This window comes from Balaenoptera acutorostrata, chromosome 2, assembly GCF_949987535.1.
Source record: "Balaenoptera acutorostrata chromosome 2, mBalAcu1.1, whole genome shotgun sequence".
NCBI classification, from domain to species: Eukaryota; Metazoa; Chordata; class Mammalia; order Artiodactyla; family Balaenopteridae; genus Balaenoptera; species Balaenoptera acutorostrata.
In genome coordinates, this window is record NC_080065.1 from 34,984,600 (window position 1) to 35,000,620 (window position 16,021).

The following is a 16,021-nucleotide window of genomic DNA, read 5'->3' on the forward strand; positions in this document are numbered from 1 at the left end:
GGCAAGATTTCAACCAAATATATGAGGATATACTAAAAGAGACCTTGGGACTTCTGGTTAAAGACAACAGATTAAATAAATGTACTTCCTTCTCTTTACTTCATGAAATTCCTCTAGAACAAAAGTACAAGTTTTTTTTAAAAAAAAGGCACAGATGCACAAGGGCAAAAAATTGAAGAAACAACACCAGTAAGATTCTGGACACTGGAAAGCAGACGGGCAACGGTAACTAACTATGCATTCTAAAGGCTGGGGCACTCCTGCCTTCTTCCCTACTCAGCCCCCAGGATACTGATGGCCAAGTACATACTCACCAGGTAAGAGTCTAAACAAACTTTTCTAAGGAGCATATGAACAGGTCAAGATAAAAACCTAAAATAATATTAAGATTTTTCCAGCTTGACAGCCCATCCTAATCACATACAATGATGTCCCAGTCAACAAGTTCCACCCAGGCAAACAAAAGTTCCAATTAGACTTGTTTTATTTTTCAAGAACCACTCACTTAAATATGAGCAGGAACCAGGATGACCAGAAAGTGGAGAAAAAGTTCTAATGTGAAAGTCAAAGGTCAAGATAAAAAAAAAAAAAAAGCAATGTGAAAAAACAGAATGCACAGAAAGAAAAAATTTTTTTTTTTTTTTTTTTTTTTTTTTTTTTTTTAGAGCACCTGGGTGCGGGCAGAGTCTTTTTTTTTTTTTTTTTTTTTTTTTTTTTTTTAATGAGGATCTTGAATCAGATGCGTATGATTGATTGATTGATTGATTGATTGATTGATTTTGGCTGTGTTGGGTCTTAGTTTCTGTGCGAGGGCTTTCTCCAGTTGTGGCAAGCGGGGGCCACTCTTCATCGCGATGCGCGGGCCTCTCACCGTCGCGGCCTCTCTCGCCGCGGAGCACAGGCTCCAGACGCGCAGGCTCAGCAGTTGTGGCTCACGGGCCCAGCCGCTTCGCGGCATGTGGGATCTTCCCAGGCCAGGGCTCGAACCCGTGTCCCCTGCATTAGCAGGCAGACTCTCAACCACTGCGCCACCAGGGAAGCCCAAAAAAATTTTTAAATCACTGATATCCTCAAAGATAAGAAGAGATATTGCATCCATGAAACAAGAACATGATAAATTTTTTAAAAAAAGGACTAAGAAGAGAAAAGGGATCTCTTGTATATTAAAACGTATATTAATAGAAATTCAAAAGTGCAAGATAAAGTTTAGGAAAAATTGCTCAGAAAATAGAGCAAAATACTGATGGAATGTAAGAATGATAAGACAATTAGAGGAAAGGTCAGAAAGGTACAATTTCTAAAGAACAGAAGTTCTAAGAAAAAAAGGAGAAAACAGAGATGAGGAAATCAAAGACATAAAATAAGAAAATTTCCCAAGCTGACAGGCATGTGTTTTCAGACTGAAAGGGGCCTAATGAGTGTCCAGCACAACAGATGAAGATAGATCCACAATGAGAAGCAAATGGAACAATGCCTTCAAAATCTTGAGAAAATTTCCCAACCTAGGATCTTTTACCCAGCTAAACTAGCAATCATGAGTGAATGCAGAATAAAGATATCTTCAGAAAGGTAGTATCTCAATGTATTCATCAAGTAGCATTTTACATTCCCACCAGAAGGGTATGAAAGTTCCAATCCTTCTGCATCTTCTCAATATTTGGAATTGACAGTCTTTTAAATTTTCCTGGCAACTGATTTAAATTTTTTTAAATAAAATATATCTGTAAGCTACCACTGCAGTTAGCAGAGAGTATCTACAAAAAATAGCAAATAACTACTAGAATTTATGCTTCCACCAAAATGAGGAAACAAGGAATTCAGGAAAAAGAGGATCCATCATAAGACAAATATAAAAGGAATCCTCTGGATGAGGATGAACCATAGCTTCCTAACAAATGTGTTGAAAAACATAGAGGTTTGTCTTGAATGGGTTACAGGTATACCCAGGTATTAATCTCTTCAAACCAAGGGTTGGCTACTGGGAGTGGAGGCTGCTGGAGCTCCTGAGAAACCTCAGAATACTCAGCTATTTGCCACACTTTGTGCTATACAAATATTGGCAGCATCCACATGAGCTCTTATATGAAAAGGGTCAGGAAGTAAGTCAGAAGGCCCTCAGAGAGATGTATTCACAAAGACAAAACTGATGTTTGTTTGAACATTTAGACAGATTCACACAACCCAGAAAGAATTTAGGATTGAATTAATGAAGCAGACAAATAAAAACTAAAAGTACACGACAATACAAGAAGATGTACAAAAAAAAAAAGGAAAAGTAAGAATAGTAAACACTACTTGGTTCAGTTATAAATAGTGTTTACATAACTGTAATCCAAATAATGAATAATGGTCTACCAAAAATTATAACATAATGATATTGGAAAAAAATAAGAAGTGGAGAGAGAGAGAGAGAGCACGTGCGTGCGTGCACACCCACGTGAGTGCACATACATGCGAGTGCGTGTCCCTGGGCTGGGAAGTGAGACAGGACTAAATTCTCATTTTCCATTGTGGGAAGTTAATAAAACATTGCTCAAAAAACTAAAATAATAATAATAATAATAAGAGCAACATAAGCGTGCTATCTGGAAAAATGGAGACAAATAATAAAAGAATCAGCTAAAAGAATTCATTGTTTACAAGAGAGAAAAATGAGAGGAGGAGAGAGGGCTGCATAACTCCCAGGCATCATCCACATCCTGGCTTGCACAGTGCAAAGCTTCCACAGCTGTTTGTGAGGCTGCGGGCAGAAAATGTCAAGTTATAAATGAAACACTATAAATGAAACTTATAAATGAAACTCACATTTACAGTGTTTCATGATCCTTAATGATCTTTAAGCTATTACAAAATAATAGCATTATAACCTGTCATAAAATGACTGATTATAAGCAATTCTACCTTAAATACTAATAATATAATTATAAATAAAAATGTCATATTTACTATGGACAGGAGTAACTTTTTAAAATTAATTTGTTCTAGCTCTATTTTTCTTGCCTCTTGCTATTTTTCCCCACAGAAAGATTTTTCTCCAAAGATCATATTCCAGAAAGTAGGGAATTACTATCTTGCCATTGCTGTCTTGTTACGCATCTTCTGGCAATGAGTTACATGACCTTAGAATAATATTTCCGTTCATTTATGTTTGATTTCACTTACATGTCAAAGAGTATCCCTCTTACTCCGGCATCCCTAAGTCAGTTAAAAAAACAAACAAACCATCTAGCTCCCAAAGGAATTAATAACAACTAGTAGCTGTTTAGTAGCTTTATAAATATCATATCATTTACTACAGCAAATATTAGCACCACTTTACAAATAAGAGAAAGGAGGTTTTGAGAAGTCATCCTAAGCCAGTAAGTAGTAACGCAGAATATAAAATGTTAGGCCATAAAAAAAGCTACACAATACAATTTTAAATAAGTAATAGTTTTAAGACAACAATGGTAGAGCTATATCAAAGTTAGCTGCAAATCAGACTGACACACAAGAATTGCCATTAAAACTCAAGAAAAGAGAGAGCATTTTTACACTGAAGTAATTAGAATGGGCTTTAAAATAAGGGATAGGATTTGACCTGGGTCTTGAAATGTGTATTCAATTTGTATAGGTGAAAAGGAAAGGGAGGGCATCTTAGATGAAAATAAGTATACTGATTATGTAATACAGTACAGATCGTACTGGTTAAGGAAGAGCACAGACTCTGGAATCAACTGTCTAGGTTTGATTCCTGGTTCCTCCACTTAATGTCTTCCTGTGACTCTGTATCTTCATCTGTAAAATGGGGGTGATGCTAATACAGCCTCCCCCAGGGGCCTGTTGTGAAGATGCAAACTATTAACATATAGAGAGCTTTCACAATAGTGCCGGGAAGGGGAATGCCAGAAGCACTGGATACAAGATAACTACAATTATGGCTGCTACTGTTTCAGGATGTAATACATAGGTTGTCAAAAAGGAAAAATAATACAGTGGCTATGAAATACAGAATAATCCTATTTATTATCTTTACTATTTTATCTATGTACTTAGGCAAATAAACTGTAAAATCATGGTCTTCTAATTCTTAAGTCTATAACTAGGCATATTTCAAGTGCATTAAAGAGGAAAAGAGTAAAAGGATGAAAGAGGGAATTCCCATGTACTAGCTGTCAATACTTTTCACTGCTATTTCTCACTATTCCTTAGATTAATAACAAACTAAAGATGGATCATTAGGAAACTATTCATAAACAAGATTTTAAAAATTAGAGGAAAAAAAAACCATGTACTATTAAATATAAGAATGTTATTTTGGATTCAGATTAATTCAAACTTACAGATTTATTCAAACTTATAGATTTATACAAACTTATAGATTTATACTTATAGATTTCTCAACAATTACTATGGCTAAATATGTTGCAAAACATTTTTATGTCTATAATGTTAGATAATTTATAGTAATATGTAAATTAAATTATATGTATATTTTTAATTTCATTTATGTAAAAACATGCATATAAAAAAGGTTAGAAAGGAATACACAAAGATATTGTTTACTATGTTCAAGTGGCAGAACCATGGATTAATCCTCCCTTAATTTCCTAAACTTCCTATAATGGTTACACATTATTTCATTAATTTAGTGATTTTTTTAGGCATAGCATACAGTTTTTAGTGAACCCCCAAAGGATATCTGATTTACTTCTTTAATAAGCCAAAGGTTCACTGTTGCCACTTTAAAATTTTAAAAAAGTATTCAGTTTCTTTAATGTCACAGGAAAAAAACTATTTTTGTTCAAACTTACTAATTTTACGATTTCCATATTCTTTTTACGTAGAACTTTGATTTCCCAGATGACATTTGAGTGATGTGGAAAAACAGAACCCTTGTCATTCCACTTTAGGTGTAATGTAGAAGTTGAGAAATCAGCAGACAAATCCAAGATCTCCGGAGCATCTGGAATTAAGGCTTAAAAAAAGGAAGCAAAAGATAAAACTTAGTCAAATAAGTAACTATTTTTCATATTATAATCCCATTAATCAACTAATTTTAAACTTTACTTCTTGATCAAAAAACAATTAAGGATTAAAGTAAATTCTTGCACCTACTACTGAAAAAAGAGAATAAATATATGTATTTATTTGTATAAGCAGGTCCCAGTTGTTCATCAGCCAAATCTGAGAAAATTATTTACCAGCCCGCTGTTTCAAATCCATAATGCATCTTCTAATACAAACAGCAACTGAGTTCCCACAACACTCCAGTGTCACTGGGTCTGAAATCCCCAAGCAGACAACATTGGAGAGAAGTAAAAAAGCTCCCTTTGTATAGATTATGGAGAGCTGGCCTTGGTAAACCTTTCCATCTGTTTTCTCTGCACCCTTCCCCACTCAACTCCAGTCACAGCCTGCATGCTAGGGAAAGTTACCCACTTGAGGATGCAATGAGCTACTACTGGCATAGGCAGCAGTAAACAGCAGCAAGACCGTGGTAGTGACCAAAGCATTGAGCTGAGGAAGCCAACAGGTTCTAAGAAGTACTTGGCGGGATCTGGGAAGTCCTTCAGAAAGGCTAGTTTGCAGTGGTGTGCAACAGGTCTGCAGGTGACTGAGAAAGAGATAAGGTGATCCAGCAGGAGACAGCTGGAGAAAGCCTGGCTATAGTAATAAGGATGTGGCTCAGGACGCCATATATGGAAAAGAAAGGACAAAATCTAATGGGCATTACAAAGAAATGACTGGATCAAAGAAATGAAGGATTAGTAATAACAAGACATGAAAACATCTAAGATTTCTTCAAGTCACTAGCCCAGAAAGCAGGAAGAAAGGCAAAAGGTATCAGGGACAATTGTGAAGAGACGTGGGAGTCTGGCCATGGATGACTAAGTGTTGGGGAAAAAAAGACCATCAGTGGACGGGGGAGGTGCAGACAGTAAGTGAGAACGGGGACCAATCAGAGCGTGCACACAGACTCAAGAGGAACTCGCTGAGTGCAGCTCAAGAAATGAACATAACACACTGACACAAAACAGCCGAAGCTTGTTTGACAGCTAGTGACACAGTCACACCTTCAAGGAGCCAGAGACCCCAGCAAGAATCCCGAGAGGGAATGACGTAGAAGCAGAAGGAAACCAGAGAAAATCTGGGATCACTGAGATCAAAAGAAATGGGTTGTCGTCCAGGCCCAAGAAAACAGAGTTCAGAGAGGAAGGCTGAGAAAAGACCACTGATGCTGGTGAGGGTACCGTCAATTCCTGAGAAAGAAGGCTGGCAGGGCAGTAGGCTCTGAAGCTGTAGTACAAAAGGTAAAGAGAAAAACCATGCTCAAGGATAGAGCCTCTCACAGGGAGAAACTGGTAAACTTAAAAAAACAAAAAGGTAGCCATAAGAGTAAGGTTTTCTTCAAAATCTTCAAGTCTTCCTACCTGTAAGGAGTATAGTGATGAAAAACGTGGGGATCAGTGGGAAGCACACAGGTATAGCCTGCTCTGCTCTATGTAATTCAGGCTTTCTGGTATGCAGGGCTCTTTCTTGCCTGTGCTCTCCTCAAATGACAGTAAGGTGAAGGGAAGCTAAAAGAAATCCAGAGTCACAGCCTCTCAGGCCCCATATCTATCCTAGTGCTCCCCCAGGAAGTTCAAGGACCATTAAGTAAAGTCACTTCCAGCACAACTGCGGGAGCTGACAGAGGGAGGGTGGCTGAATGTGCTGAAGAACAAAAATGGCAAAGCAGACTAAAATAATATAAATTATATATAATATAAATTAGTTTTGGAACTTAAAAATAAGTTTTTACTAAACTTACTTAAAATGTACTGACCACAGTGCTCTACACTGGATTTATGTAAAATGTTTAGGGCCGCACAGGAAATAGAACATGTGGATTAAAGCCTAAAATATGCAGCAGTCAACAGTTACACAGCTACATAAGGACAGTGGAGGATGCTTTACACGAGAAGTTTAAGTGGGAAACTGCTTTTAAAAAAGGAGCAAATGAGGAGTGACAAGCTGATTCAGTGCCAGGAGGGACAAGTTCAAGGTGGCAGGGCAACCACACAGAGCAGAGGCTGCCAAGAACACGGATCCTTCAAATGTTCCAAGATGACACAACGTAGTAACTTAAAATTATGAAACATGAGAGTACTTTATTAAGGCAACACTCATCTATTAAAATGCTTCCCTCCCTGAAAAGTACACATAATTAACGTTTTATCTAAATAGCAGTGGGCTATTCTTCAAAACCCAAGTCATATCTAATATTTCAAGCTAAAGACAGTAACAGCCATAATTACAAATGAAAAGATTAAACACAGTTTTTTCACCACTTCATAGTATACTTCTTCATTGTATACCAGGGAAGTTCCCCTAAGCTCCCACGAACCGTCATCTGCATTTTTCTCCAGCTAAAATACACTTGAGGACAATGTTAGCTTGCTTTCTAGAAACTAGAAACTTTTCAGCTAGAAAAAATTTCATCAGTCTTGTTTATTTTTTAAATAAAGCTGGTTTATCTTTACCCATAACCTCCATGCCCCTTCTGCCTTAGAACATCAGAAGATGGGAGCTTTCCCAGCTCTTTTATAGGATCCACGTTATTTATTCTGCCTCATACAGATCCAAATTTTTAGGTTATTTTAAGAAACTTAGAGATTAAAAATCTTACAAAGACTTATTTTTGTGCTTGCCCTTGTCAATTAGAAGCTTATTAGAGGGGACTTTCCCAGTGGCGCAGTGGTTAAGAATCCGCCTGACAATGCAGGGGACACGGGTTCGATCCCTGGCCCGGGAAGATCCCACATGCTGCGGAGCGACTAAGCCCGTGCACCACAACTACTGAGCCTGCGCTCTAGAGCCCGTAAGCCACAACTACTGAGACCGTGTGTCACAACTACTGAAGTCCGTGTGCCCTAGAAGCCTGCGTGCCGCAACTACTGAGCCCACATGCTGCAACTACTGAAGCCCGTGCACCTACAGCCCGTGCTCCACAACAAGAGAAGCCCACGCACCGCAACGAAGAGTAGCCCCCGCTTGCCTCAACTAGAGAAAGCCCACGTGCAGCAACAAAGACCCAACACAGCCAAAAATAAATAAAATTTTAAAAAAGAAGCTTATTAGATATATGTATATGTGTTAAACATCTTCTTTGCTTTATATGTATACTTTTGAAAGCATCTTAAGATTTGGAGAAAACTTAATTTCTCATACTTTTATTTAGTAGCAAACTGCCAAAGAACCCAAATCTTCTAATGCACAGCTCCACTATCATTTCACAGCATCTCTTGCATATGACAGGTGTTCAAAGGTTTGCTGATGGACCCACCTCCTTCTCTTATATTCATCTAATTTGCTTTTCATTTTCTTATCAGTATTTTTCTTATTTGAGTAGCAGTAGTAATATCTTAATGTTGGGATACTGTTAATCTAATACTCAAATCACAATGAGGCCCATTATTATTAAAAATGCTGTCAACAAATTACATGCTATGCAAAAACAGTGAACTATTAATCAAGTAAGTCACCTAGAGTCTGTCCTGATTTGCCTTTCTAATTCTAACACTGTTATCTTCAAGTAGCTTCCCAGACAGAACCTTCTCAATCCCTACTGAAAAAGCAGACAGCACAAATTGGCTCTCTGACAGAGTCCTGGGGAAATTTTTAAAAATCTGGAATAAAATTAAGTTAGATTCCCTCATACCTTAGTACAAATAATTCCAGATGGATGAAAGATTTAAGCATGATAACAAAACCAAAAACTCATGAAGAAAAATATCAAGAGATTCTATTATATAAAAATGAAAATTGGTGGTATGAAAAAAACACCACAAAGTTTAAATTTTAAACTTGGAAAAGTATTTGTAGCAAAGAGGACAGAAGTGATAACCATACTATACAGAAAGCTCTTGTGAACTAATGAGGAAAAAGATGAATTTCAACATCAGAGAAAATTTCAAAGGACATAAATAGTTCAGAAAAGAATAAAAATGACTGATAATTTAAAAAAGTAATCACAGAAATATAAAAACAACAGCGCTATAATTTGGGGGCCATCAGATTGAAATCGCAAAACTAAGAGAGATAGACAATACCCAGTCCTGGCAAGGATGCAGACAAGCAGGCATGCTCTAATATGATGTCTGTGGGAATGCAAAAAGATTCAAAATGTGGGGGGAACAACTGGTAGCGGACATCAAAAGTCATAAAAAGCAGATGTCTTTAATGTAGCATTCCCAATTCTAGGAATTTAGCCTAAGAAAATCATCACACAAATTCAGCAACATATATGTGCAAAAAATGTTCATTAAAGCATTGGTAATTATGCTGAAAGACTGGAAATAAAAATCTCAATGTTAATAATCAATGACAATCCCGAACTCCCTAGCTATCCCTCCCCCCCAAAACTTCCCGCCCCCAGCCCCGCCCCGCCCCGGTTTGAAATTGACGTGTACACACTGCTGTATTTTAAATGGATAACCAACAGTAGGATGACCTACTGTATAGCACAGGGAACTCTGCTCAATATTATGTAACAACCTAAATGGGAAAAGAAGTTTTAAAAGAATAGATACATGTACATGTATAACTGAAAAAAAAAGACATCAATCTAGTTCAATTTTACAAGGCCTCTATTTAAAATGATGTGGTAATTGATTATAATAAAATAGTATAATAAATAAAAAAAATTTAAAAATAAAATATATAATTTGCTAAAAATAAAATAAAATACAATTTGCTAAAAAAAAATCAATGACAAAGTAATTATGGTACCTCCATTCAATGGAATACTAGGCAGCTATAATGTAGATTTATTTACATAATAACTTGAAAATCTATCTATATCTTCTGGTAAGCCTATCATAAAGTAATATAAACTTTACTGTTTATATACACACACACACACACACACACACACACACACACACATACATAGAGAACACATGTAAGTATTAACAATATTTCTTCCTGGGTATTGGGATCATGGCTGATCTGCACAAAACAATCTCACATGTATCTCACATACAACTACAGAAAGAAAATAACAAACATGGCTCTTCTTTATCTTGAAAACAGCCCTAAGTAGCACTTTACCCAGACAATACTTCAGCCAGAAAATGAGACTGGTTCTAAGTTCCTGGACAGCATGCTTTGCTATTATCCTTTCAAAATCTGTGCTATCTCAGACACAGACCACTCCAAACATGCACCTTGTCTGTAAAATTGGAGAGATCACCAAGTTGTTTATATTTTCTTTCCCTTGCTTCAAAATAAGTCATCCTTATAAGACTCATTGTAATATCATTATGATGCCATCCTATAATCGTTGTCAGAAGGCAACAAACCTGCTTACCCCACCATTAAGAGAGTCAAGACCACTGGAGTTTTTAAGGTCTCATTGCATGGCAAAATTTCCATCTCCAAGAGCCTGGATTTATTTCATGCTTCCACCCAGCTTGTAGCATATGTCCTAGGCATTCGGTCAACACATCTATAAAAGATGCCTGCTATGTGCAAGGCACTGGACTAGACACTAGGTGTAGAAGACAAAGTCTCTGCCCTCAGGGAACCCATTTTCTTGTAGAGGAAACACACAGGAAGCACCTAATTATATAATAAATTATTTATGCAATTGTGAGAAATACCACAAAAGAGAAATACAGACTGCCTAAAGGAATGTTAAGAAAGGAATGGGGTCTCCTCTGGGAGGGGATGGTCAAAGACTATTTCCTAGGGATGGCTGAGGAATTCTGAAAGGCATGCAGGAATCAACAAAGTAGAGGGGTAGGAGAAGAGAATCTAACCGTGGGAAGGACCTTAACTTGTGTGACGTCTATTTGACTGACCAGAGGAAGAGTTTGCTTCCATCTTGATCTTGGCTATGCTCCACAATTGGAAGTATGGTCGCTGGGTAAATGAGAATATTAGTTTAACAAAAGATATAAAAGAATGGTAAATTCCTGTCAAATATAAAGCAGCACAGTACTAACAAAGGCACCATTCTGAGTTATTTTCAAATCAATTTTCTTTTCAAATACTTACAAACGTTTTTTTCATTTAGTGTGAATTTACTTATAAAATTTCCAAAATCGTGTAAAGGATTTATTGTTATTTCATGATCACCAGGTAAAAGAGCTGGGAGTTTAATATTTTTCTCCAATCGATAACAAGAATGGGACCTGCAATATAAGAAATCAAATTTTAATTAGCAGATAAAATTGAGCGCAATTTTCATAAAAACTTGATTAACACAAAATCCACTGGAAAATACATTGTTCTTTTGTATACAAAAATATGACAGGTTAGATCCCATTTTAAGACTGCAAAAAAGCGAGGTAATTGGTAAGTCCATCAATGTGGTGGTAGGAAAAATAACCAGACTGTATCAGAAAGTCAAGAGAGTAAGCAGAGACGATTCTATCAAGAAACTTAGGGCTTTAGCATGGCCTTCAAACCCCGCCCAACCCTGCCTTTGCACACACCCTGCCCCCCACACCCCCCTTCTGGACCGACCACTACAGGGTCCCCATCAGTGAGACTTCCACCAGCTTGTCTGCTCCTCTGTCTTGCCTCATGGGTCACTCGTACAAAACATTCTCATGTTCTCATCAGCTCCGCTTTCAAAGTGCTTCTAGTTACCACCCATTACCTCTCAGACAAAAGTGAATTTTTCTCCTGTGCTTCCATGGCCCTCTGTATCTTTACAGAGCATGTTTACGCGCTTTGTTATTCACGTACATTTCTAATTTCCCATAAAATTTAATTCAAGCAAAAGGACTTTGGGTGCCTCCTGTATCACCACTCTGCCCCACACAGGCCTCTTCACATTCCTAAGTGAATTTAGGACTGAGGACTTGAAAGGGTTGGCTAACCTCACGTGTGAGGTTTCTTTACGTGCCAGCAGCACAAAACCACCCGAATTCTCTAAATCATGCTTTTTCATACATTGATACCATTGTACCCAATATTCTCTCAGGTTGGAATGCCTTTCTGTCCTATTTCTGCCGAGAAAACTGAGTATTCCTACTCCACCACCACGCTTCTGACAGCCTCTCTGGACCTCACACTCCTTGGTCAACGCTGTCTCAGACCATCACAGACAATTAGCATCAGCACTTAACCCACAGCATCGTTATGATCTGCTTCTCGCGAACTCCTGGAGCCAGGATAACTTCTTCCCTGTGGGGCCTGCAGTAGTCAGTAGTGCTATTTACCAGATTTTTCGGATTCTCCCCTTCTGGATTCACAGGAGGATTGCACTTCCCTGCTCCTCTGAAGCAAGGCATGGCCATGTGATGTTATTTGTAGAGAAAATGAGTGAAGGTCACAGTTTCTAAAAGCCGGGAAGGCTCTAAAAGCCAGGCAGGCTCTGCTCCCCTCCCGTCCTGGTGCACTGGGAGATGAGGGCCCCCTGGCCTGTGGCCCTGAGGGAGGGAAAAGGGGCAGAGATGCCAGCTGACTCCAAGAGAGACACAAAACACAAGCGGGAGTAATCCTTTATTTTCACTGCAGAAAATAAGGACATAAGATTCGAGGGTTTTTTCTGCAATAAAACCAAGCTTGTCCTGGCTGATAAATTACCATCACACTTAGACTAATGTTCAACAAATGTACACCGACTGGGAAAAAATCTGAGTGTATTTAAATCCACATTTATGTCAATTTACATTAGGACCACTTATCAGCACACTGGTGCTTGGAGCTCTGCACTGAACTTCTCTGGCGTTGCTAAACAACTCAGAGCCCCGCTGGGGTTAGGGAGAAGCAAGGAGAGTGTTCTGGCTTGCAGACAGCCCGAAGGCTTCCACTGCAAGCTCCAGGACTTGCAGCCACTCCAAGATTACCTGAGAGGGTAAGGCAGTGTGATGGAACCTACCACTTGCCTCCTAATGTCCACTTCCCCCCTTTCCTTAGTAACACTGCCCCAGGTTTATCCGAGTACATTGCCATCAGCTATGAGAACACATCACCTAGCCTCTTATGCAAATAAGTTTAGCCACTGGACTAAGTTCTGCCAATGAGATGTAAGCAGAGGTGTTGTACGGGACTTCTGAGAAGTCTTCCTAAAGAAAACCATCTCCTTCCTGCTTTCTGGAAGGCAGACGTGACAGCCACTCCTGAAGCATCATCTTGAACGACGAGATCACACACTCAAGGTGGCTGAGTAGCATGAAAAAGAGGAACCTGGGCCTCTCATGGCCATGTGCACCCACGTTGGCCTTGAACCACCTACTCCAGACCTTTTACATGACAGTAAATGCCTGTCTATTACTGACATTTTCTGTTAGGCAGAGTCAAAACTTGAACTTCATTGATACAGGTAGGCACTGGTTTAGGGTAGACCATAAAACTTCCCCACAGATGATCAGAATCCACAGCCCATGAGAAGTGTTTCCCATACTCAACATTCACACGATAAAAGAATCAAAGTTGTGGCCAGGAGAAGGGTTTGTTTCCATCCTGACTGAAGTAAGATTCAGATTTTTAGAAAATAGAGAGCTAAGATTTAAAACTTCTTTTAAAAATTTCCAGAATAAAATCTTTATATTCTAAAATTAAAGACAAAGAACCTTTAGATTATAACTATAAATTAACCAAAGTGTTTCCATTACCCGTTTTCAAAGCAAACTTCATAAGCAGCACCATGGCCTGCTCCAGAGGGTGCTCTCCAAGAACAGTCCCACACTTGTAAATTGTTAGTTATACACTTCAAATCACGAGGAGTCCCTGGAGAAGGAGAAACAAAACACACACACACACACACACACACACAAAATGCTTATTAATTTAACTGCACTGTAAAAGTCAACAAGTCAAACTGTCCCCAGCCATCAGTACAAGCATATGTGTCTGCAGAAGGCCCATGTTCTTCATGCAGAGATGAACCTGCAGTCACAGGAGGTGACTGGTTTTATATTTCTTTTTGTAGCTTTGGTTTAAAAAAGCTAGGGAGTAAACTGATGAAAGTGGGTCAACCACGAGACCACTTAGGGGTTAGGCCTCTCTCAGAAATTCCACTTCCAGACAACTAAGATAAATAGAGGGAGTGACTATATGGATTCAATGAAGGGACCAAGAGAGCACCTGGGAGAATTTTAGTCTCCAGTGACCCCATTTGCAAAAAGGTAAATTAAAAAAAAAAAATAACTCTAAGACTTTAAGTAAAAACTATTTATCTCCTATGCCACAAACACAGCTTCTAAGCACTCCTAACTACTAGTGCTTCACAGCTTGTTACCAGACTGCCACCTACACAGAAATCCCATAGCCAATCTTTAGATTTTTATGAAGCACATCAAATAAACAGTAATAAACTCACATGAGTCTCTGAAAAATATATATTTTGTGTAGGCCTAAACAACTGAAAAGTAACAAATAATTCAGAAGATTACAGTCCTAATAGTATTTACTCACATCTATAAAATAACATTAGATCATGGAATACATAAGGACTATACAATGAAAAACTGTCATTCTAAAAAGACAATGAAAAGAAAGAAAGGAGAGGACTTGAGGGAGGGAAAGAGGGAGAACAAGAGGGAGGGGAAAAGCAATTAGAGTGTGAAAAAGGTATTCTATCTCAGATTCTCTATATAAATGTCTATTAAAAAGGTTTTTTCTTTAATTTTTACATGTGATTGGTATGCTATTCACTACAGCAATGAATTATAAAGCTATTTATGTAAGACAGAAAACAAAAACATTAGAAACACATTAGAAATCATTAGTAATCATAATAAAGTTATTTAGTAGTAATTTGGGGGGAAAAGAGAAGATCTCTTTAATTATGGAAATAATATAAAAACTAAACTCAGAGGCAGAAGGATGAAAATGTTCTTTATAGAGCAAGCTAGATTATACCTACAATCATTCTTAATGTTTTTAAATAAAAGGAAAACAAATCATATATTTCTTAAAGCAGATATCTGGATTTCATTTATGTGACATTCTGAAAGGCAAAATTACAGACAGAAAATAGACAAGTGTTGGCTGGAGGTGGGGATGGGAGGCTGACAGCAGAGGAGCAGGGGTACTTTCTGGAATGACGGACTGGTCTGTATCTTGATTGTGCAGGTGGATACATGTCTGTATGCATCTGTCAAAACTCACAGAACTTTATCCTAAAAGGGTGAATTTTACTGTATGGAAGTTATACCATAATCTTTTAATGGGAAATGAATACTTAGATCTACCTTTACGGGCCTTTTTAAAAGAAACTAGAAGTACATTAAAAAAAAAATGACATAGAAATGGATTTTAACCACAACCTGAAGGGTTCAATAAAGTCTCAAGATCGCTTCTTAATCAAAACAGTAATGACATTGCAATCAGTTCATTTTCTCTGACTCTGATGCACTTACTTTTTTTCTGGCTGTTTACTTGATTCATTAAATATAGAAGAAGAACTGTTAATAACAGCCACTGGAAATTTGAAGTCATCCTCATTCTTTTACTGTCCCCCATCCGGGATGGTCGTTTCAAACATAAGGAAATGTCCATCATCTGTGCAATGTAGTCAGTTCTGCATGAGGAGAAGAATTTCAAATGGTGTTCAAACCGGTCCAAGGACACTCCTTATCCTGTGCACATCAACATTGAAAATGGATACCGACAAATACCAAAACATGCTGCACATTAAAGCCACGGAGACACCAGACTCAGCTACCCCGGCTTTAGGAGATGTGACAATCGGACACAGCTGTTGCTCCGGGATCCATTATAGGGTCAGGATAGGCTTCAAATTCAAGATTATAACTGAGCACATATTTATCAACACTCCAGTACTGCTAGAGTATAGAAAAGCAGTGCATAAAACTGAGGTTTTGACAATTTTAAGTGATATGTGAAATGGCATTTTTAATTTTAATTAGTATATATTAACTTTTATAGTCACCTATTTATGACAAGTAATGTTGGTTTTCTTTTCCATGTACACTGTGATATTAAGTTTCTATTTTATATAAATTTAAATAGTTTAAAGAAAAAATTAGGGTCATTAATCACATATGGGGGATTGCAGATGTGACAAAAATATTGACAA

The 16,021-nt window shown here is 37.9% G+C and overlaps 1 protein-coding gene across 3 annotated transcripts in view; it reads right to left on the bottom strand.

Annotated features, from left to right (window-relative positions):
• Positions 1-16,021, bottom strand: part of LIFR (LIF receptor subunit alpha) — a 94,729-nt gene that overhangs the window by 46,249 nt on the left and 32,459 nt on the right. For all 3 annotated transcript variants that reach the window (XM_057541163.1, XM_057541162.1, XM_057541164.1), the window contains exons 2-5: positions 15,342-15,502; positions 13,593-13,707; positions 11,023-11,159; positions 4,794-4,957 (exon numbers count right to left, since the gene is read on the bottom strand). In XM_057541163.1, the coding sequence (XP_057397146.1) occupies positions 4,794-4,957; positions 11,023-11,159; positions 13,593-13,707; positions 15,342-15,483 (558 nt within the window). In that variant the 5' untranslated portion in view covers positions 15,484-15,502. The remainder of the gene's footprint in view (positions 1-4,793; positions 4,958-11,022; positions 11,160-13,592; positions 13,708-15,341; positions 15,503-16,021) is intronic.